Genomic DNA, 23402 nt, shown 5'->3' with positions numbered 1-23402 from the left:
TTTTGCCTCTGGGCCATTTTTTCCTTTAAGTTTTTAAGAAAGGCCATATGCACTGACCCCAGCCCTACACAGGAGATTTTTTGACCTTGTCCCAGTCACATCTCATGATTTGCATGCCTCACATCCGCGGTTCAAAGTTCTGGTCAAGTCACTGTAGGGTTTCTGTTCTTTTGAGTTCTGTTTGGACACAACAAGGTTTCATCAAAGTAGCGTGATTGGTCAGGTGAGAAGTTAGCCCTGCGGCTAGTCAGGAAAAGTAGTCAAATACTAGTCGATCGGGAGGTTCACATGCATGCCACGTTCTGGCTGGTTCATTCTGGTTCCAGGCAGTAAGCTTACCGTAAGGGAAATGTTTTCCGCTCCAAATAACGAACAAATGAATGTACATGGAATGGGTTCTTTCTTTACTTCTGGACTCACAGGTTTTCTTTCTTCTTTGATTTTTCTTAAACAAAACTTGTCCGCTTGAAAGAAGAGGACAGAAAACCCGGCACCAGGGGAATGAATGGTTGTTTTGTAAGGGCGAGAAAAACAATAGGTGGTTTCTTATTATTATTATTAAACTATTTGCATTGCCGCCATGTTAGTGGACAAAACAGAACAAAATTTGCATGAAAATGGCAGTTAACTCCCAGAGGAGAAATATCTTATTGTTCCTGTCCACCAACATGGCTGCCATGACATCACATGCAAACCATCAACTTCGGGGTTTCGAGAAAACGCTGACCCCCGGGTCAGCTGACCCCCTATCTGACCCCCTCAAAAAATCTCAGGGAAAACAAAAAATGTTAAATTAAAGTTATAAACCAGCCTTTCATTTCCAAGATGACGGAATGCCACACAAATCACGAGGAACGGATACACCTGTTTCTCACCATAAACCAATGTTCCGATGCACCCAGTTCTCATTCTGAACAAAATAGTTTGAAAGGGCTTCATCATCATGAAGTTGACAACCATTCAAGTTGCCAAAATCGCCTCTAGACAGAAGATTTTTGAATTTATCAAACAAAGAATCGAGCGTCTGTTCGAAAAAAAAAAATCCCAGTTCCACTAGGTAACTTTTCAAAAAACTTCAGTATGCTTCAAGAGCCGATCTGACCAAAGCATGTTCGAAAGTCAACTCTCTGACAGGAGCGAATTGTTTTCGTATCTTAATTGCATTACAAGGAGGCAAGGCGAACTGTGGCAGTCGGACAAAAGTACAACAAGGTCAAACAATCCGTCGTTACGGGAAAGGGGTTATAGACTAGCTGTAACACATGATTTCAGGAAAATGCATTGGGTAATTTTGTGAGGTTTTTTGTTATAGGCCATTTCTAATACTTTTAGTTTATGCATCATTTGACCACAAATGTGCATATGTAAACGCTAAATAACAGGAAAATGCACAGTAAGAAACGGCTAACAGCAGCCTTGCATGCTCAGGGCTCTCTCTCGATTTCCATTCGCAGCAGTGAGATCAATTAGTTCCCTAAAAAAGCAGGAAAATGAGGGCTGTAAAATTAAACGCTTCCTGTATTTGTGTCAAAATAAACTACAGTACTCACCCGACATCGCCAGCGAAGGAATCCGTCAGCGGCGGCGGGAATAGCGAACTAGAGCGGGACCTGGAATGTATTTCTGCTGTATTTTACCATGGGAATTGTTTCCAGATTTTGTTTCATGACAACAGTCAACAGTCAAACGTTAAACAGAGTGGTAACTCACTCGTCATTTGCGCTGTTTCATCTTGCAGGTTAACTTTATAACTTTGATTTCGCATGGCATGTTTTTGTTTTTCGCTGTGATTTTTTGAGGGGGTCAGTTAGGGGGTCAGTTGGGGGTCAGTAGGGGGTCAGTAGGGGGTCAGCTGTCCCGGGAGTCAGCATTTTGTCGAAACCCTCAATTTTGAGCAGGTGCGATATTGAAATTTGTGTTTAGGGATAAGCTTGTTAAGTTCACCAATCATTTGATGATGAGCATTATATATGGACAGTAATGCAGAAATAATTCTTGATCAAATGTTTGCAACTGTTTCCCTACTTTTTTGGTAAATTATCAAACTTCAAATCTCTGAGTCTCCAAATGAAATGAAACCTCCTTGGTCGAGGATGAGTTACCATGAGACAGAAGACTTCTAATTTGTCTGTGTTAGTCTGAAGTAGCTGGCCATTGGTATGTATTACCAAGTGCAGGTGATGTAGTTCAGGGGTAGCCTGCAGAACAGGCGTGATTTTTTGTCTTTTTCAGACAAGCAGAGGCAAGCACTCCCCTCGAGCCTGCCTGAAAAACAAAAAAATCACGCCTGTTCTGCAGGCTAGTTCAGGGGGTATTCCTTATTTAATTAAGGAGGTACATCCACATATGGGACACCCTCTACAAGGTTGCAGCAAGTCTAGAAAACCCCAACTTTTTGAACATCTTCCGGGCAGCAGTTAAGTAAATTAATGACACCTTCCATATAATAATATGGTAAACATAGAGTCAAGGTCCCCACCTGTGACTTGCTTGGAGTTAGTCACCTCTAACAAAATCAGTGAATATTATTGCCAATCAGCTGGTATGCGTGATGGCATATTTTTCAAATTTGGTAACTACATCTGCTGATACTTTTATCACTTTCCTAGATCTGTTCTAACTTGGCTGAGGTAAAATTTAAATTGTATTTAAGGAGCCACATAACAGTTTCCAGCTCTTAATTCCCTTCAGTTAAAATTTGAATGATCATTATTACCACTCTTAAGGACAGTGCCTACATATACAAAAGTATTTTTGTGCGGCTTATGACTATGTGGACAAAGCAGATCTTAGCAAGGGCTATTGGAATCCAACAATAATTCTAAAAACTGTAAAATACAGAGCAATATATGGCATTTTTTCCCAAATTGAAGCTTTATTATCTCTGAAAAATGTATGATATGGTCACCCCCATTTCTTTTCTTTACGGGTACCATGACCACTTGCTAAGTTCTGCTTTCTCTGCATAATTTAAACTGAGCAAAAATATTCCTGTATTAGTAGGCACCACCCATAGGAGACCCGATGGTATCAAACAAAGTAACCATTTCTAAACCAGTTATGGTCATATTTTCAACTTTATAGATTACCATAGCAATGTTATAACCTGTTGAAAACAGCCCTATAAATTTCAGCTTTTGGTGAGTTTAACTCAAAACTGAGCTTGGTGACTCCCATGTTGTACTATACAGTTCCAAATCAGCATGTCAAGCTGCAACATTTTGCAAAGTTTAAAAAAATTTGTAGGGAGGGATTCAGAGCCACCTTAAATTTTTGAAAATTTATGGTTGCTCTGAATCCATCAAATATAGCAAAAAAGTGGGGATCACTAAGCTCCTTTTGGAGTTATAATTTATCACTTTAATAAAACTAATTAACACCATAGTTTACTAAACTAACTTTAATGGACTATGGTAACCTAAGTCAAGAAAACAACAATAACTTGTTCACCAATAATAATTGAAAGGCATTTGGTTGATACTGCAGATAAAGAGTGACTAGTAGTATTAATCTGTCAAAGTTTAAGTGCTGTAAACTAGGGCTAGCCACCTTTAACAACTGCATTGCTAAGTGGAAGTTGGATGCCTGTGATATCCAGGAGCTTCCCCTATGGCAACCAGCTCCTAGATTGAGACTGCTCCCATAGCTGGCAAATCCTGGCAAACCAGCTGTAGCCCCCAGGCCCTCGAGGGAAGACAGGCACCCATCACACTGCTAAAACAGTGGAAAAGACAGAGGGGGCCGAAGGGAGGGGGGAAAACAGAAGCTTCCTGGCACCAAAAAAAGCCAAATGCTGGCTAGGCCTACGCAGCAAGAAGGTCATATATTCTGTGAGCATGTGGACTCCAGACCCATGCGCCCAAAAAGACACCGCTGGTCATGGAGCAACACTTGTGCTCTTTGTTGTTAACTCCCGTAAATTGCATTTAACTACATTATTTAAATTAAACTTTTCCCTTATAAATGAAAGAGAGAGAGAGTTTTATCAATATTTCTTGTATCATCTTTTTTTTTGCAGAATGTCTTCTGGTGATGAATATTTGAATACAAATGGGATTAAAAACTTGGTAATACAATATAGAAGTTGTTTCTCAGTAGCCCCAAGTTGAAACTCTTCAACCACAATTTATTGTAAAATGTAATAACCAGCTGGTCTAACTCCTGCCAGTAGGGATTTTTAACCAGGTCATTTTCATTTTAAATACATAACTATTTCTTTGTGAAGTTTAATACTCGGCCTTACCATCACTTGTGCTATAAACACTGCCAAAGGTAAATGAAGGTTATTTATTTATTATTTAAACTCATCAACAATAGATGAGCTTGGGAGCTGGTGCCTATAAGGTTGGTGTCCAGAGCCAGGGAGCAATCAGGCACGGGTAGGAGGTATCCATGGCAACCCTGCAAGCGACCACCACCAATAGCACCCTTACACTGAACCCAGTCAGTGGAATACTTACCATACCCGATACTTACCAAACGGAGGGTGGAGATGGGGGGGGGAGCTTGACAATACGGCAGGCAAAAATGACCTATCTCGCAGGCCAGCAAGCAAGCAAATGCGATGCGAGCCGTGGGGCGCCCCCCTGCAGAGAATACAAAGGTCGCCCCTGAGCCGTGACAAGAGGCCACCGCTTACCGGCATTGAGCTGACTTTAACATTGCCTAAATTACATTTAGCTACATTTTAACCCTTTCCCGACCAATTAACGCAAGAGTGCCATATGGCACAAGACGCAATTATGAGCTCAGTATTTGGTCAATTTGTGTGAAATTTGCACAACCAAAAATCTTTGAAAGATCTATAAATTGAAGGCATAAAATCGTGCCCCCCTCCTATATGAGACTTGATTTACCACCCCTCAAACTTTTGGATTTTTTTTCCTTTGTACGTTAAGGGTCCAGTTGATATCTTACAACAAGCAGTGCACTGAGAGCTGTACATAAAGCTTTAGTTTAGGGGGATACTCAGTATGTACAACGAATAAGAAAATTTTCAAAGTTTTTCTTCTTTCGTTTTGGACTTTTCTCACTCTAATATGTGACCTCCTCCATCTCTGTTGGTGTGATTTATAGCACACTCCAGAAAATACCTTTTAAATGGTATATCACATGTAGTCTCCCAGTTCATAGTTAGTGATTTAGAAAAATTTGCCATTTCCCTCGGACGGGAAAGGGTTAAATTAAAGCTTGAAGCAGACTTGAACCCACAATGTTGTGATACCACTACATGTACACCTGAGGCCGGCCCTGAGCATCCATTATGTGACTCAAGGGGCTCTACATTTAAAACGACTTCTGGTGTGACAATCTGCTGTCCTTCTTCTTATAAGTGCATAGAAAACCAAGGTGACTGTGCACTTATCACAAGCCTGATCAATTTCCTTTTATGATGTATAAGTTTGAAAGGCTTTAATTGTTGACTTCAGCCATTATCCTTGTTTTCAATGACAGTGATGATATAGAAATAAACATGAGGGGGTTACCTAAATTAAATGTAATATTTTTTCTTTTACCGTTTAAAATTCAGGTTGTCAGTGAAACTGTAGAAAAGATGAAAAGGTACCACTGTAAATAATGAAAGGTTATTAATAGGAAAATGGATGAGCTAATAAAAGTGTTTAAATTTGAAGAAATTGTTTAGTTGGATTTTTGTAATAGATGATATAAAATGAAATGATGTGGAGAGAAATTTATACATTTGGTGTAGAAGAGAAAACATTGACTTAGAAAGAACAGAAGTAATGAATATGGAAACAAGTCAAAAGTATTTGCCCAAGCATGCTATTAAGAACATGCTATATATGTGTATTGTTTTTTAAAGGATCAAATTTGAAGAAAATAATTAATAGTTTTCTTCTGGAAATTTTAGGACTGGAATTGTCTTTGACGAAAGGATGAAAAAGCATTTTAATGTATGGGACAGGTAAGTCTGACTGATATAAGAATACTGATATGATATATCAATGTAAACAGCAAAACTTTAACACGTCACTTTAGGACTGTCACTTCAGACTTCTGAGGCTCCTATTGTTATATCGACACAAAATGCAACACTCATTAGTCTGCACCAGTGATTGTCATAGGGTTTTAACATAATTATGTTTCAGCATTCCATGACATTTTACCTGACATCATGCACAACATTTGTAACAAATTGTTGCCTTAAGTAGGATTTTCTGGGTTAAAATCCATTAAATTACTCCAAATAAACTTGTAAGAAACTTAGTTCAGGATTTAATTTATTACATTATTTCAACAAGAAAATTAACGATAGTAAAACAGCATGACGTTTCGACGTCTTCATATCGTCATTGTCAAATGACGAAAGGAAACGAAACGTCATGCTGTTTCACTATCGTTAATTTTCTTGTTGAAATGTTTCTCTAAATCGTTTCTTACATTATTATTTTTATTAGTACTCATCCAGAAGTCCCTGACAGAATTCAACGGCCATATCACAAACACAAAGAGTATGGTCTCCTTGAAAGATGCCAGGAAATTCCAGTAAGTTTTAGTTTTTTTTTTTTATGGAGCTACATTCTACATTATATCATCAAATTATACGTAAAGACAACACATAGGATTTTTTTTATATTAATAGGAACAGTTTGCAATTACAATATTTTTTGTTTGTTTGTTTGTTTGAAAATTAAATTAATTAGTACCTTGTGCAGTGTGACAAACTGTTTTTTTTTAGTTATGGTAATTAATTAACACTGACAGTCTTTGCACCAGTTGCTATTACAATAAAAGTTATTCTTTTTGGTATTTTAGAGCTCCTTATGTTTTCAAATGAAAATGAACATCCTTCTTTAGTTTAAAATGGCATTAGCTTACTGTAAATATTTTTTGAATATTTCCCATGTTTTATAGTCTCGGTTTGCTACTGATGAAGAGCTACTGAGTCAACACAGGTATTAGCTCATGAATAAAAAATTAATTATCAATTTTATTGAATTAAAATTTTCTTAGAACTTCGGATGGCCTTATGTTAATACAATAATTATTATTCAATGATTCAACCTAAACATTGAATTTATTGCCCAGCAAACTTCCCTCATCTTGGATAGTCAAGAGAGTCAGGACTGCATAGCTAAAGCCTGCCGCACACTTGAGGAAAGAGCTGAGCAAACTGCCTCACGAGGCGAATATCGCTCAGCTGTTTCATCATGTGTGCGGTTTTGTTTTCGTGAGTTTTTCGCCTTGCGAGTCCGTGAGGAAAATATCTGTCGTGTTTGATATCTGAGATTTCATCTCGCGAGGTGAAATTCTCACGAAAACTCAACCTCACACTTGAGGAAAGAGCTCAGCTGATTGCCTCACGATGCCCTGCAAGGGAGTTTGCTCAGCTGTTTCCTCAAGTGTGCGGCAGGCTTAACTGGGAAGACATCAGCCTTACTTGGTAGAGACACTGTGCTTCCTTGTGGTATTAAATTAGCTGATTTAAAGCTGAGAGTAAAAATCATAGCAAACGTTAACATAGTTATATCAAGACTAAATACAGTACATAAGAACAGGAACAGTATGATTTTTGGATGAGTCCTTTTAGTTCACCCATGCATGTGCTTCAATACTGACTACTGTTTTAAAGTAACAAATTATTATTTTTATGATAATAGTAGCCTTATTTAAATTCTGTAATTATTGAGCTAGCCTTCCCCCTCCTCTCATGACCCCCCACCCCATCCCTTCAGTCCCAAAGAAAATAGTTTTTGACAACCTCACTGTTTTCACAGCCTGCAAAGCTACATGTGCTGTATGTTGAGTTGAATGCCTTTGATTAGTTGTTGGGCGTGGATTAAATTGCAGCGCATGTTACATGTCCTTTAATGCTTTTTAAAACCCATAACCTTAACATTAACTTTCTCCAATGATAATGTTGGATATTAAATGTTTTTATACTTATTAATAATAATACAACCAAAAAATAAGTCATCTGACCTAAAAATGAAATATCGGTGATTTCGTAATGTGCTACATTAAGTCTGCAATAATATTAATTTTTTCATAATGCAATAATTAACAGTGAAGCTCATGTTAACAAGATGAAGTCAACGCAGACCATGTCAAAAGAGGAACTGTTTAACATAGGAGCATGTGATTATGATTCTGTCTACATGAGTGAGGTGAGGACTACTCTTGTGAATAAAGAGCGTAAATGTGTGGACAATTCCAGCTTTACTTTGCTGAATATAATCCACCTCAGTATTATTTTTTCCCCAGTCTTGCGGGATATTCAAAATGCACAGTCAACCAGCTTATTGAGGCTACTTTAGGCTACCATAGTATCTGAATAAAATGCTTATTGACCTTGTATATTTCAAGGGTGAATATACTGGAAATTATTTTACCCAGAAGCCATGCTCTGTTCTCTGTAGTCTCACTCTGGTTGTCGATAATTGAAAATATTTTATTGGAATAAAAGTTAGCGGTTTGTTTTCATTATTGCCAGTCAGCAACATCTCATGGACATGGCAGCAACTCAGACAATGCCGTATGAAAAACTGTATGCCAAAGGAAAAGAAGTAACCTTTGAACCTGACTTTTACTATAGTCAGGTAACTACTGCAGAACAGATAATTCTCTTGGTGCATGCATATCACATTAATGACAGACAAGATATCATTCAGGTCATTTTTAGCATATAAGTGAAGCTTTACTGTTTTATCATGTTTTTTGTTGTCAATTATCAGTATTATTAAGTTTAACTTTTATCTGACCATGGTTGGATAACTTTGCACACTATTTATTTAAGCATTCTCTCATGGATTATCTGCGCACATGATACAATGAACAGCATTGACTATGGAAATTGTTTTGAAATCTTCCACCCAGTTTGATTTATTATCCCCCCCACCTCACCCACCATCATAAAGGTCAGTGTCTTAAATATGAAGTTTTCTTCTCTGTTTATCAGCATGCTTGTGAATGTGCTTGTCTTGCCTGTGGTTGCACTATAGCTGCAGTGGAAGCTGTTGTAACAAATAAGGTACAAAAAACTCTTTTTACTTTAAAAATTTATAGTACCATTTACTGCAAATTATAAATCATTTAAATTACTTTCATTACTTTTGTAGGAATTGCAGTATTTTGCAGCAATAAATAAGTGAGAGAGGACTTTGAAGTGCTTTTCTAACAAATATCAAACAAGCAACTTTTCTCTTTACAGCATCCTTTTTTCTAGCAAATATTTGAAAACAAAATTGTGAAAACATGAACATTTGATGAGGTCTGTGAGATAATTTTTTTTCTTTCTTCCAGGTCCAAAATGCAGTAGCCATAGTCAGGTACGTATGCTATAGTAATACACTACAATAATGGTATGTATATGCTATAACATAGAACATAGCTGAACTGGTCTGCTTTAAAAAGGAACATTCTGATTGGCTCCCTGAGTGGTCCAAATTTTTCGCTAAGATGGACATGGAGGTTGCATTACAATGCGGTGCGTTGTTGATTTTTTTTTTTGTAATGTTTTGTTTTTTTGTTTTTTTTTTTTTTGCAAGGTTACGGACTTCGTCTTCGGCTTGGTCCATAAACTTGCAAAAAATAAAAAAAAAAGCACTCAATCAACAAATATTTCCTGATACGGACCTCACACTTGTTTAATGACATATATTTATTACAGCACTAGTAATACTGTCAGAGAAGTCAAAGAAGAAGCAGAGAAGTCAAAGCAAGGATTACATTTTCCTTTCAGAAAAATGGTCCATTGGTTATAATATTATAATCGACATAATAAACCAATTAGAACTCTATGCAAATACCTGTAACTGGCCCCAAGCATGGGAAAAGCTTGTGAACACGTAACAATTTGTTTTTGTTTTGTTTCTTGTGGTTTGAGGCGCAAAGTTTGCTAACAAGTTGCAGAGTGTGGTAAAGATAAAATTGAAAACTGCTCTAGCCAACATTACACTTATAACTGTTGACTTCTCAGATAGATAAAGGTATAAAGCTATAATTTTATTTAAAGTCGAAACATGGGGAGTGGTCCCCCAGTCTCCCGAGCCAGGGGCTCATGATTGTTAAAAATGCTTGACTGTCACAATGAGGACATAATTAGACGTGAGCATGTGCCTACTCAGTACCTAATTCTGTGACTTCCTGGCTGTTAATTGGTTGATCCATTCTGAAGAGACCCTGAAAGCCACAGACCTGGGTTTCCCAGGGGGAGGGGGGGGGGGAGACTCCCATATAAAAGCGACGGGTTAAAATTCATGGTTTGGTACCCCCAAGGGTGCTCAGAGGTATGGTGGTACCTTTAAGGGTATTGAGTCAAACAATATGAGAGGAAGTAATGTCCGTCAGCTGATTTGGTACATGTACCTCTTAGGGGTGAAAAGCTGTTTGGACTGGTCACGCCCACAAAATAGAATTCTGACTGGTACCTTTCAGAGGTTCAAATTTCCAATGAGCACCCCTGTCACTTAAATATGAGAGTCCCCCCACCCCAGGTTTTCATCCATCCAGTCTGTTTTAATTAATAATAAATTATTTATTGATGAATTATTAATAAATTGTTTGATATATACCATCACCTGGTCCTGATCTTTTGTATTTTTGTTTCTGCCATTTGTCAATAGGCCACCTGGTCACCATGCTGATATTGAGTTTGCCATGGGCTACTGTTTTTTCAACAATGTAGCTATTGCAGCTAGAATAGCTCAGACCAGATGGAATGTTCAGAGGTAATTTAATAAAACAGAAAAATATGGTAATGGTAATACATTTATATACCGCATTTTCTTTTCATGTATATTCAAATGTGGTTTACATCAGCATATGTCCATTAGCGACCTCATCCTACCCTCCCAACCCATGAAATCATGAAACAGAACAAAGACCAGACCAGCACACCGGGAACTCCATGCCCTACTCTTTACGATTAGTGTCTGGGTTCTTTAACGTCCCACAGGGTTATGAACATTGAAGTGTTGTAAGACGGGACGTACGGTTTATCGTCCTTATCCGAGAAGACTAGAAAGTCTAACCATTTTCAGATGTCATTACAAAGGCAGCACTTTCTCCTCAGTTATTTAAAGACCCCGAGTGTTGGTCCGGCCGGGGTTTGAACCATCGACCTCCCACACGGTAGTCCGATGCTCAATCAACTGAGCTAACCAGTCGGCGGTTCTCAAGTCCATAATGGTGCATTATTATTAATCAAAAGAAGTGATCATTGCTGATTGCTGTTGAGTGTTCAGATTTAGATGTACCATATCAGTTGTTCGGTGGTTATCATCCTGCAAGAGCAGACACCTTTTCCGCTTTTGTTTCACACAAAAAGACGTTGCTAGGTGGTTATTTACGGTATAATTTTACCAATATACAACTGGGTTCATTTACGTATAAATAAGCTATGCCATGCATAAGTGATTTAACATCACATATCGAATTATAGCCATTTTAGTTGGAGTGAATGTCTGGCATAAGCAGTGATCCTCAATTCTTAATTCTATGCCTTATACACTTGGTTTATTATCAGGGTTCTAATTGTGGACTGGGACATTCACCATGGCAATGGAACTCAGCATCTTTTTGAATCAGATCCAAGGTATGGCAAATTTATTATGAATACTTACAGAAACTGTCATTAGGAATTCTAAGGCCCGGTTCAGACGCCAAACTTTTCATGAGCCAAACCTAGTACCTTGAATTAAGTACATGAAAAGTTCGGCGTCTGAATCAGTTGAGAACGGCTGTTTCAATTTGGAACGGCTCAGCCGTTCTTCCCGCCTGGTCCAGCCGGGAATTTCGGCATTGGAACGGCTTTGATTCAGACGCCGAACTTTTCATGAGCCAAACCTAATGCATTAATTATTATAACACATTTCAAATAAAAAAATAGAAAATAAAAAAAAAAGCTAACATTGCGATTGGTTTTGCTTCAAGTAAATTAAGTTCGGCTCATGAAAAGTTCGGCGTCTGAACTGGGCCTTATCTAATCAATGAATCATCCAGGGCCGGGTTGTTTGAAAGCCGATTAGGGCTAATCTACGATTAAAAGTTAATCAAGGTTTTCATTTTGCTCGTTAAAAATAGTTTTAAAGGCTAATTTCAAGCTCAAGGTAAAGAAAACTCTAAGTCAAAACTGAGGGCCAAACTTTTTTTGGAAGAATCGTTATTGATTAGTAATTAAACTCGAACCAAAGCTCACGTTAATCCAGGATTAGTTTAATCGGGCTATGAGCAACTGGGCCCAGGTGATTTCAGTTCTGAGAAGAACTGTTGGTTATACATTTACTTTCACGAACAACACTCCTTCTTAGGACCCCACTTAGATACAGCTGGGTGATTATACTTTGAAGAGTTCTAATCTAATTAAAAATCACATAAAGTAACTGATTTTCCACTGGTATAAAACCACTCGGCTGCGCCTCGTGGTTTTAAATCCCAATAAAACACTGCTGCTCATTCTTTAAACATTAAGGGCGATTTAGACGGTACGATTTTCTCTTACGACTGTCGCATGCGATTTTTAGAGCGCGCGCTGCTTGCGTCATGTAAAAATCGTACACAACTCTCGCCACTCAACATTGCCTGTACCTACGATTGTCGTAGGATTTTAAAACATGTTTTAAAATCCTACGACATTTTTCGTGTTGTGTGCGTCTGTCGTAAGGATTTTGTAGGTTGATTTACACGACGCGATTCGTGTTGTAGACATGGCGTAAGCGTGTCGCATGAGACAAATCGTAGTTCCCTGACTAATAACCATTAATGTGTGAAGGGGTCCCACTGTACTTTCAACCAGAAAAGAGCCATAAAGATTTGTTAACCAAACAAGAGTGTAAATCTGAATTTGTTGTCGGTAAATGTGATTTGACCAGGCTCAAACTGTTGAAAAGGGTTACTTTGAATTAAATTCAAGGTGGTTATCAGGGCCATACACCATGCTCTGCAGCACGAAGCATCCGTTCTTCTTGCAGTTCCAGTGGCACTTCTTGCACAGTGCTACCGAGCCATTTTCGGATCAGACTTGGAGTGTGAGACCCTCCACTGACGCAGCCTTCCACATCCCAGTAGACCCTAACGAAAGCATGGATGTCAACTTCTCTTTGAACAGATTTGATTAAGTAGTCATTGATGAGGCGTCTCTGGTCTCTCCACAATCTTTTCACATCGTGGCGGGCACCTTCAATCGCCTGAACTGTCGTCCAGTCGTGGTCATCGCAGGCGACAAATGTCAGCAACAGCCTCTCCAGACTGTAGACGGCATGGTGTCCAGCACTATCTCCATCTTAAACGACACTACCTTCTCAGAGCAAAACTCAGTGAAACATGCCCTGTATCAGCAATTCAGAATAGTTGACAGAGATTATGCAGCTTTTGAGGACCTCTTGCGCTACCTCCAACCCACTCAGGACCAGTTGGATGACTTCCAACAGTCGGTTGTTCTTTGTCCGCCGGGATTCCTAGATGACGACCAGCTGTATGGCGCATTTGCGAACACACGCGAGCGACACAGTCATTATGACAGTATCAAGAGCGGCCGCCCAAAGGATCAACAACATAGTGTCCCAGAGGCTATTTGCAGAGCAGCAGCCACTCACGAACGTACCTTGTGCAGCAGTAGCTGGTGGGCCAGACATCCTACCCTACCGTGGGATGAAGATAGTTATCACAGAGAACATGGACAAAACATTAAGGATAGTCAACAGCCAGGATGCCATCATTGTGTCAAATCATGGGCAGACGATCATAATTCAGTTTGCAGACGGGTAGCGTGCCTTTGTCTATCCTGTAACTCATACAGTGGAGGGACAGGGAGATGTCACTCGATATCCATTCACTCCAGCATACGCCAGAACGATCTGCAAATCTCAGGGACAGAATCTGAAGCATCTCCTGGTGTGGCTGGATTGTCCTACGGTACCACCTGGTTTTGTGTACGTCGCCCTGTCCCGGGTACGAAGAAAGTCTGACCTCTCAATCATGCAGCCAATGCAAGTAACTCAGCTGAAACCCGTGACTTCCTGAACTTCCTATCATATTATCTTCTCTCCTACTAAAACGGTGACTTCTTCAACCTCCAACCATGTCTTCCTTTGTGTCTGCGAGAACTGCCTGTCCACACTCGATGCAGTAAACTGAAAATGTGACAGTACCATTCAAACATTCCACTCAACCTATTTTCTCTCTGCAGATGTCGCAGTCATCTTCAGCGAGCTCTGCAACGCCTAGGCTCGATTTCCGCCGCTGGAACGCGGGCTCGTTTCCCGAACAGCGGCTGGAAATCGAGCCTATGCAACGCCCAAAACAAACTACAACAAATCCTTCCCGATGAGTTTTTTGTGAACTATGGAGCTGCCATTCAAGACCCGAAGGAAGAAGCAATCTTATCCCCGTGTGCACAATTTTAATTTTGAATGGTTACAACGCCCGAACATTGCCATATCGGAAATGGCACAGACTTTAAGGGAAAATATCCCGTTAATCCGCTAGTACAGTGGCACAATGTTTGTCCCAGAATTTGTACAGGACCTGTTACAACCGTGAGAGTCCCTCAGGGGCGCCTTGTCCAGACTTGATAACAAGGACAAGTCCGCCAACAACAGAGCCACCCACGTGTGATGACGTGATATCTCTGTTAAGAACAGTCGACAGGGATGTCGAACTTAACGAAGCAATCGTTGACAGCTTCAATGCTGCGGGACCCTTGTTAATGATGTGCGTTCATTTGCTGGTGCCTCAGACGCTTATGCGGAATCCTGAAGAGTTTGCACAAAAAGCCCGAAGAAACGTGACTACCCAAGCGTTCAAGGAAGACTCAAGTCTTTATCTTCGATTCAATTACCCAGCGCCGCAGGCCTGTCCCCAGACATTTGTCCATCTGGGACCAGCAAGATGACGACGATGATGAGCAGTCCACCTCCTCCTCGTCCTCTGATTCCTCTGAGGACGAACAGCCACCCAAGACGAAGAGGGCTGATGGGACGAAGCAACAGTCGTCTGCCCAAACCAGTAGTAACAAAAACCAGGAAGGTGACAAAATGACTGGCAAAAAGTCGACGGAGCAGCAACAGCACACACAACAAAGCACGCCAACGACAGACGGAAACAGTAAGCCCAAACCCAAGAAAGGAAAATCACCTGCTGCTAAACAAAAGTCAAAAAACGTGCCAGCTGTACAAGAGGAGAAGGACGTGTGGGCGTCCTTGGGCTTCTGCAAGAAAGGAAAGAACAAGTCATAGTGACAAAGTTACAAGTCAAAGTTACGGCTTTCCTTAACTAGACTGCACTTTACAACATTGACTCTAGAGGCAAAGTTTCGGCTACACAGGATGGAACATAAACAGCTGAAAAAGATAATTTTTAAAGTTGCGGGAACAAACCTTTGAACTCTACGGAACATTGAAAATGAACATCTGGGCCCAGTTGTTCCAAGCCAGGTTAACCTAATCCTGGGTTAACATAAACTTCAATTCTAGTTTAATAACTTACCAATAAAGATACTTCCGAAAGCTTTTTATCCTTTAATTTGGACTTTGACTTTTCTTTATCATTAGCTTAAAATAAGCGAGATGAAAACCTCGGTTAATTTTTAATCAGGGGTTAGCGTTAATCGGCTTTCGAACAACCGGGCCCTGAGGGATATAAGTGTTAAAGTTGCGGGAACAAACATTTGAACTCTACGGAACATTAACTTGCAGGCTTAACATTTTGTGACATTAGGGTGTGCAAAAAATATTTCCATTCTGAGTAACGGTCTGACAGTCTTTGCTAACGCAGTTGAGGTCTTGAAGTTGCCAATTCGTTCAAAATTTGGTCACACGCGTATTTGAGCCACGCATAGCAAATCTGCTTACACTTGCGTATTTGTACCACGCATATCGTATTAAAGCGTAAAGACTATTGACAACTCTAGACTTTTTGCCCTTGAAGACCTCAATCGTAACGTTGGCTAACACGTTTAAGACAAGATTTTGTGCCAAAAAGATTTCTAACTGAATTCGAGTAACGGTTTGACAGTCTTCGTTAACGCAGTTGAGGTTTTGAATTTGCTATTTCGTTCCAAATTTGGTCACGCCAGCGTATTTGAGCAACGCATAGCAAATATGTTTACACTTGCGTATTTGAGCCACGCATATCGTATTAAAAAGTGCAAACAAGTGAGAAATCTAGGCTTTTTGCTATTCCAGACCTCAATTGTCACGTTAGTTGAGACGTTTAAGACAACAAGATTTTGTAACAAAAAGAATTCACATTCGAGTAACCGTTTCACAGTCTTCGCTAACGCCGTTGAGCCCTTAATGGTGATAATTCGTTCAAATTTGGTAAAACAAGCGTATATTAGACACGCATATCGTAGTAAAACGTACAGACAAATTAATAACCTAGCAAATCGTAGCACAACTCTGTAAGTAGTAGTTCTTGGCAGGATACCAATAAAGTATAATAAAACGAATATGAAATGACTGGACACCTCACTCTAAGTAAGCTTCGCAGAATAAGACCTTGGCGCTAGAAACTAGGTCTTGAAACCTGGGAAAAAGAACTTGAAATGGTCTTAAACCCGCTGGGATAGAAAACTCTTTTGGGATCATTTAGTCAACCTCGATTCTTTAGTCCAAGGTTTGTTACATATTTTTGTTGCATTTTGTGTGCTTAATGATTTTTTCTCTCTTTTTTCTAGTGTTCTGTACTTCTCCATACATCGCTACGATAACGCCCAGTTTTTTCCGTTTTCCACAAGTGCAAATTATGATGTTGTTGGTTGCGGGCCTGGGAAGGGATATACAGTAAATGTGCCCTGGAACAAGGTTAGCACCAATGCGTTTTACAAATCACCAATATAAAAATGTACTCAACAGTATTGGCATTAGTAATATGCTTTCGTAGTGAAAACACTTGCATAAAACGATCACAAGCCAGATCCTAAAAGTGCAAGTTCACAATTGTTTAAAATCGTTTCGGTAGTCGACTGGTCAATAGGAGGCGGTGTCGAAATTGGAGAAGTGCAAAGTTATCAGTTGGAAAGTTTTTCAGTTTGATTGCTACTGTGACTTTTGTAAACGAATCTACTGGAGAGTTTGAAGGCTGTGTTATCAGGCAACATTGACCTGAGAATTTATTGGTACACGTTCAAGCACTGTTATTCATTACTGGGATATATAATTGAGCACTGGTGTTGTGAAGTCTGTGGTGCATTCTATTCATCTCGGATTTTTTTTGTCTGCAATGCGCTTCACTGATGGTGAATACAATGACAAGTTATTATTTTCTTCTCGTTTCCACTTTTTTTCCGAGTTTTCTTAACCAAATTTTTCACCGCCCGTTTTGAATATCCCCCCCCCCCCCCCGCCCCAATTCCCGCAGCCCCGATCGGTCCCTGGGTCGGGTCTACGGGGTGGTTTCGTTACACTCTTATGTTCAGTTTTTGTTGTTGTTAATTCCGTTTTCTTTGTCTCATTAGAAACATATGGGAGATGCTGATTATCTTGCCGTGTTCCATCACGTTCTTCTTCCTATTGCATATGAGGTATAATATTGGTGTCTAGTAGCAAGACTGTGTAAAGGAGTGCTTAAAGTAATTTGTACCTGGTTTGATATAAAGAGCTAACTGACTTGACCAACAGCACAGTAACACCAACGACAGCAATCTCAGCACTTATCGCCAATGCTGTGAAAAGCCAGTCAGATCTTGCTTCTTATAGAGCCAATCCTTCTTTAACCGAGATGATTGTTAGTGAGTACTTGAAATGGGAAGATGCCTCTAACTCAGCCAAATTAGTCAGCCAGTAAAATAGTTACTTCAAATTGTAATATATAAGTTTACTTCAGTCCTTCCGCTAACATTCTTTCCCCATTTAAAACCATTTTAAAAATCTTTTTTACTCCGGTTTAAGATTGCTACGGTCGTTAGGAATTTGCTTTAAACTGACTTGTTTTACCGTATATGGAATAAAATAGAATAGCGACTTTATTTATTTAGGGTGACAGGTGTCAGTAACAAATGTCACTGACAAACTTGTGGCCCTCGCATTATTAAGCTATTCACCATTAACATGTCACAAATGAAATAAACAAACACAATCAGTCATCATACATAACATGCAATCTCAGTTTAAAATCTTAAATCTATAATTACAACAACGTATTTAAAAAAGTAAGATCTTCCTTTTGTTTAGTTAAAAATTTCTGATATAACGTTTTTCTGCAAACTCTTGGCGCTGGTACTATTTTTTAGACTTTTACTCTTTGTATTCAATTGTGTTCTTTTCAGTTTGATCCTGATCTTGTTCTGGTGTCAGCAGGATTTGACTCCGCTCGTGGAGACCCAAAGGTGAACCGATGTTTTCTCTGTGCATGAGGTTAAACTATACATTTGCTGCCTTAAAAATAATAATAATAATAATAATAATAATAATAATAATAATAATAATAATAATAATAATAATAATAATAATAATAATAATAATAATAATAATAAAAATAACAACTTTATTTATCCACGGAATCCTTATCACTAAAAAGTCGTCTTCTAAAGAGCCGTGCGCATTAAACCTAGTGCTAAAAAGCTAAGGCATAAAAATTAACAAACAATTGAAAAATCCTATTAAATTTAATCCATGCGCATAAGTACCTTGCCGGGGAGGGGGCATCGTCCTTGTAGAAAACCTCTTGGTTCAAGCTACTGACCGCCAGCTTGAAAATCCAACGCGTTAATCACTTAAGAAATGGTTCATGCTTAGCGTGCATATGTCGAGTTGTGGATGCACGCGGAAAGTTTGGAGAGCACGAGAGAAGCGTAAGAGTTGCTCGAGGCGTAGCCGAGAGCAACTCTAGCTTCTTGAGTGCTCCCAAACTTTCCAAGTCCATACGCACAGCTAAAAGCATGAATCAATTCTTTTTTATAACATAGCGCGCGCATGCTTCCTTCACCTGACTTGCACACGTCATCGGATGGACGCACGGCCGTGCGTATGTTGAGAAATGTACCATGGTGACGCCAATACGAATTAGACTAGGATGCGCGCGCTATGTTATACTATAACATAGCGCGCGTGCATCCTAATCTAATTGGTTCATGCTTAGCGTGCGTATATCGAGTTATGGATGCACGCGGGAAGTTTGGAGAGCACGAGAAAAGCGTAAGAGTTGCTCGAGGCGTAGCCGAGAGCAACTCTAGCTTCTTGAGTGCTCTCCAAACTTCCCAAGTGCATCCATAACTCGATATACGCACGGCTAAAAGCATGAACCAATTCTTTTATAACATAGTGAAAATAAAGTAAATGGTTCATGGAAAACAGGTTTTGTTCCTGATAAATTACAAAATTCTCTGTACAAAAAGAAAGGTGAAAGTGGTTTCGCATATCGGTTTTATCTTAACGTTTCATTAAACTTCGACAAGCTCTTATAAATATACATTTTTTATGGTGTTGTCTCTCTGTAAAAAGTTTTTTATAACATAGCGCGCGCATGCTTCCTTCACCTGACTTGCACACGTCATCGGATGGACGCACGGCCGTGCGTATGTTGAGAAATGTACCATGATGACGCCAATAGGAATTAGATTAGGATGCGCGCGCGCTATGTTATAAATATTTCTTATAAAAAAAAAAAGATGCTAGTCCGTCCCTGGGTGATCGCCCACTTTTTTTACGGCTTCTTAACAGTTCTCTGGTATCTATCTATCTGATTTATACACCTCAGTGAAGAGATACAACGTGAAGCAAAGTTTCTTACTTAAGGACGGTGTATGACTATGCGGAAAAAGGAGACCTTAGCAAGTGTTGTTGAAATCCAAAACGATAATTGGGGTAACCACGCATTTGCCAAAGTGTGCATACATTGTTTTAAATTTAAAGCTTTTTACAATTATTGTTTTAGCCCAATTTTCTTTTTGAATTTCAATATCCCTTGCCCCCTGCATTTCCCGCACAGTCATGCGCATAAGTACTTTGCCGGGAAGGAGGCATCGTCCTTGTAGAAAACCTCTTGGTTCAAGCTACTGACCGCCAGCTCGAAAATCCAACGCGTTAAGCACTATTCCTTATAAACAGCATCACATCCAAAGTTCACACGGTAGGAAGGTTTTTTTTTTCATATTTTTGAAACGTTTTCTATTTTAGGGACTTTGTGATGTGACACCAGAGGGATTTCACCATCTGACAAGACTACTTATGAATTTAGCAAATGGCAAAGTAGTTATTGTTCTTGAGGTAACAATGAATGCAGCTTTAAAAAAGTCCAAGAAGAACTGTAGTAATCGTTGTTTAATCGAGTTCAGTGGGTAAGTTTCTGGCAATGGGAGACAACGGAAAGTGGGAGAGATATTTAATCATCTCTCTCAGGGTGGGGAGGGGGTTGGGGCGGAATACTTCACTCCCTCTCCCCTCCAACCCCACCCCCACCCCCCCACCCCTTTTTTTACTTTTTCAGAATCCGTTTTCCTTGTTAACAAAAATAGTATGAATTAAAAACTCAACAATCAAGATTACCCACTACACTGGAAAATGGAAAACTGAACGGTGTACACCTTACATATTTCTGTTCCTTTGTTCGTTGTAGGGAGGGTATAATCTCAGTTCTGTGGAGGAATCCATGTGCGCTTGTACTTCTTCTCTTCTTGGCGATTCGTGCCCTCGTCTGGATGGCTCTATGACACCTTGTGATAGGTAACATGGCGTCTTTGATTCTGTTTTTTATCTCCTAAAGTTTATACATAAGTTATTACAAGCGGCATGATTCGACATGGCTGTATTCGAACGCTGTTGTGAATTTAACAAAGGAAAATCATAATATAATTGTGGCAAACTACAGCTAAAGGTTGATTGATTGATTGATTGATTGATTGATTGATTGATTGATTGATTGATTGATTGATTGATTGATTAAAAAAAAGACATTGTACCCGTGCCCGCAGTAATTGCGGAGTCCCTGCCTGTATTGTATCATTTACATTTTTTGTTTTGTTTATGTAACCTACATTAAGTTGACGAAGCTGATAAAATAAAATAAAATATTTAACTTTAACAGTCGTTTCTTTTTATAGCTGCTTTGAGACAATAAGTAATGTTATCGGGGAGCACAGCAAGTATTGGAATTCACTCAAGATTGGAGGTGAGTAAATCAATGTTCAGTCATCTAAACTAGACGCGCATCACCTGATATGCTTCTGGCTTAAATTGATGACGTCTGGTTTGACTGCAGACCAGATATCGCGTTAGAGGTGGACGCAGATCAGTGTTCTCTTGTTGTTTGTGTTTAAAAGTGAAGATTAGTTTTAAAAAGAAATTGCAATTTTATTTCGGTTAGCGAACTTTCTTGGTTACTTATACCAACTCCAAAGTAGATTTTATTTTTATAAAGATAATTTTGGGGAAGGAAAGGAACGTTTCCAATTGTATTTTATTTTGATAATTCAGCAAGCAATTTTTTTTAGCCGAAAACAATGCTCTTTTCTTGTGATTATTTTCATTATTTGATTTCTTTCCAAGCTATGCTCAACGGAAAAATGCAAGAAACCGAAGATAAATCTGAACAGGTGAAAAAAGTTGTAAGGTGAGAAGTAGAGCCTAAGTTATATAATGGATCCTTTTGCTCTGTATTTGTAAAAAAAGAAAAAATAAAGCTCTGAGAAAGTGAGAGTGAGAAACAAAGATAGCCGTCAGATGTCGCGAAACCCAAAGCACCGAAATCTTAGATTCTCACCCGTCAGCCTCACACGCCTTGTATGACTTTTCTTCTCGCTCGCTTGCTCCAGTCGTCCAAAAACCGCGCGCTCGTTGCCCACTTGTGAGGTATTTAAACGCCAGCGTAAGTGTAGGTACACCATGTAATAAGCCTTAACACAAGGCGATAAACGAGTTATAGGCTTCAGTTTTCTGCACTATTTCATAATTCTTCCCACTAACCATTTTTTCGTTTCTTTTTTATATTTAGTTCTCCAAGAATACCGGAGGATTTTACAGGTATGCTCCATCTTTTCTGCTGCAAGAGATCGATCATCTTAATTTTTGTTGTCGTTGCTAGATCGCTTGTTATAAAGACAGCTTGAAATGCAGAGTAACTGGCCAATAAACGCTTACAAATGGTCTTCCTTTGACTGGCTCAGTGCAAAACCAGCATAGAGATGACGAGAAAAGATGAGAACAATTTTACTGAAGGGGAATATTGCGGCGCGTTTTACTGTGCTTTATCTTTTTCTTTGCAGCCTTGTGCTGATTCCTACCATGTGTGAATTGTCAACTCAATCATCGAGACACCAAACGGCAGAGACGTGCTGCATGCATGTTGCAGATGAGATGCCCCAGCCTCATTCCCAGGCCTCAAGGCGCTTTTAACAGGTGACGTCACATTTGACCGCGTGCCATGGATGACTGGGGACGAAGCTGACGATGTCCCTCTGTGTGTCAGATGCCACTGATCAGAATAAGCGGCTTGATAGTGAAAAATCTCCAAACTGGTCTAAAAACAACATACAACACACACACAACCATGATTATTAAACGTTAAGTGCGTTTCTGAAAACTCTTTAAAACATTTCGGGAGCGAAAACGTTTTATGCCAAGAATGTTCATGAAAAGTGTAACTTTAAGTTCTAGAATCTAGTGAAATTCACGTTGCGGTTGTCTGGTTAGAAAGTGACATAAACTGATTTGAAAGTCCTCCTCCTGTCCCGAGTGTTGCGAGGAGTTTTCCTTCAGTTTTACAGTTGTTACTTTAGTTTTATTAGGTGCAATAAGGTAATAAGAAAATGTCTGCTTGCGACGATATAAGGGTTTTTGTTGAGAAAAGAACTGGAAAGAAATTATTCTCATATGATTCTATTTAATGTGTAATTTATTGTCATGGAGAAATTTAAAATCTGCAAAATAATTTATGTAATATTCAGAACATACCTAGCAAACCAGTGGACAGTAAATTTCGCACGCTCTTATTAGGTCTTCAAACTCCGTATAGTTAACAATTATTCACCTCCCGACATTGACCTGCATTTTGCACGTGAGGCTTTTTACCAATTCATAAGAAATAAGGTGACTGAGGCTGGTTATCCATTGTTGGTATATGCCGCTGAATAGAGTTAGATATTTACCTTGTCGTTTCACTGCTCCACCTCCGGTTCAGTAAATAATTATTGCTAACCGTTTTATGCGAACAAAGCACAATAGACCGTATTCGTATTCTCGGTATTGAACTGAAACTAGCTTGCACACGAGGCTTATGCGGGGAAATTTTTTCACATGCAAATAGTTTCCAATATATTCCCCCGCAAGAGCCTCCATTCCAAGCTCGATCCAGTTCAATACCGAGAATACGAATATGGTCTATCGTAAATCTGTTTTATAATCTAAAATTGGTGAAACTGTCAGGAAGCCTTTGGATGTTTGTAATTATTTGTTGTGGTAAACAAGAAATCGATATGTAGTTAATAAATCACTTCTTTTAGCGTC

The 23402-nt window shown here is 39.3% G+C and overlaps 1 protein-coding gene across 4 annotated transcripts; it reads left to right on the top strand.

Moving 5' to 3' along the window:
* The first annotated feature begins 106 nt into the window (after positions 1-106).
* Positions 107-23402, top strand: LOC146460712 (protein deacetylase HDAC6-like). 4 transcript variants are annotated; one of them, XM_085087596.1, is made up of 20 exons: positions 107-223; positions 4019-4067; positions 5531-5562; positions 5873-5926; positions 6420-6507; positions 6877-6917; positions 8456-8561; positions 8921-8992; positions 9265-9290; positions 10587-10691; positions 11489-11557; positions 16640-16766; positions 17420-17485; positions 18230-18289; positions 20079-20168; positions 20518-20624; positions 21002-21069; positions 21447-21510; positions 21892-21920; positions 22163-23402. In XM_085087596.1, exons 2-20 carry the CDS (start codon positions 4020-4022, stop codon positions 22171-22173), a joined length of 1263 nt encoding a protein of 420 aa, XP_084943722.1. In that variant the 5' UTR covers positions 107-223; position 4019; the 3' UTR covers positions 22174-23402. The 4 variants fall into 4 exon arrangements, with proteins under 4 accessions (XP_084943722.1, XP_084943724.1, XP_084943725.1 ...); XM_085087598.1 differs by lacking the exon at positions 8456-8561 and adding an exon at positions 8030-8129; XM_085087597.1 differs by lacking the exon at positions 107-223 and adding an exon at positions 279-346.

This window comes from Pavona decussata, unplaced genomic scaffold, assembly GCF_977016875.1.
Source record: "Pavona decussata unplaced genomic scaffold, jaPavDecu1.1 SCAFFOLD_207, whole genome shotgun sequence".
In the NCBI taxonomy this organism is placed as follows: domain Eukaryota; kingdom Metazoa; phylum Cnidaria; class Anthozoa; order Scleractinia; family Agariciidae; genus Pavona; species Pavona decussata.
This window is presented reverse-complemented; position numbering and strand designations above follow the sequence as displayed.

Coding starts and splice junctions, on each gene's coding strand:
- LOC146460712 (XM_085087596.1), top strand. CDS start 4,020: ATGTCTTCTGGTGATGAATATTTGAATACAAATGGGATTAAAAACTTG. Junction 5,563..5,872: donor ACTGTAGAAAAGATGAAAAG/GTACCACTGTAA, acceptor TGGAAATTTTAG/GACTGGAATTGTCTTTGACG. Junction 21,070..21,446: donor GAATTCACTCAAGATTGGAG/GTGAGTAAATCA, acceptor TTTCTTTCCAAG/CTATGCTCAACGGAAAAATG.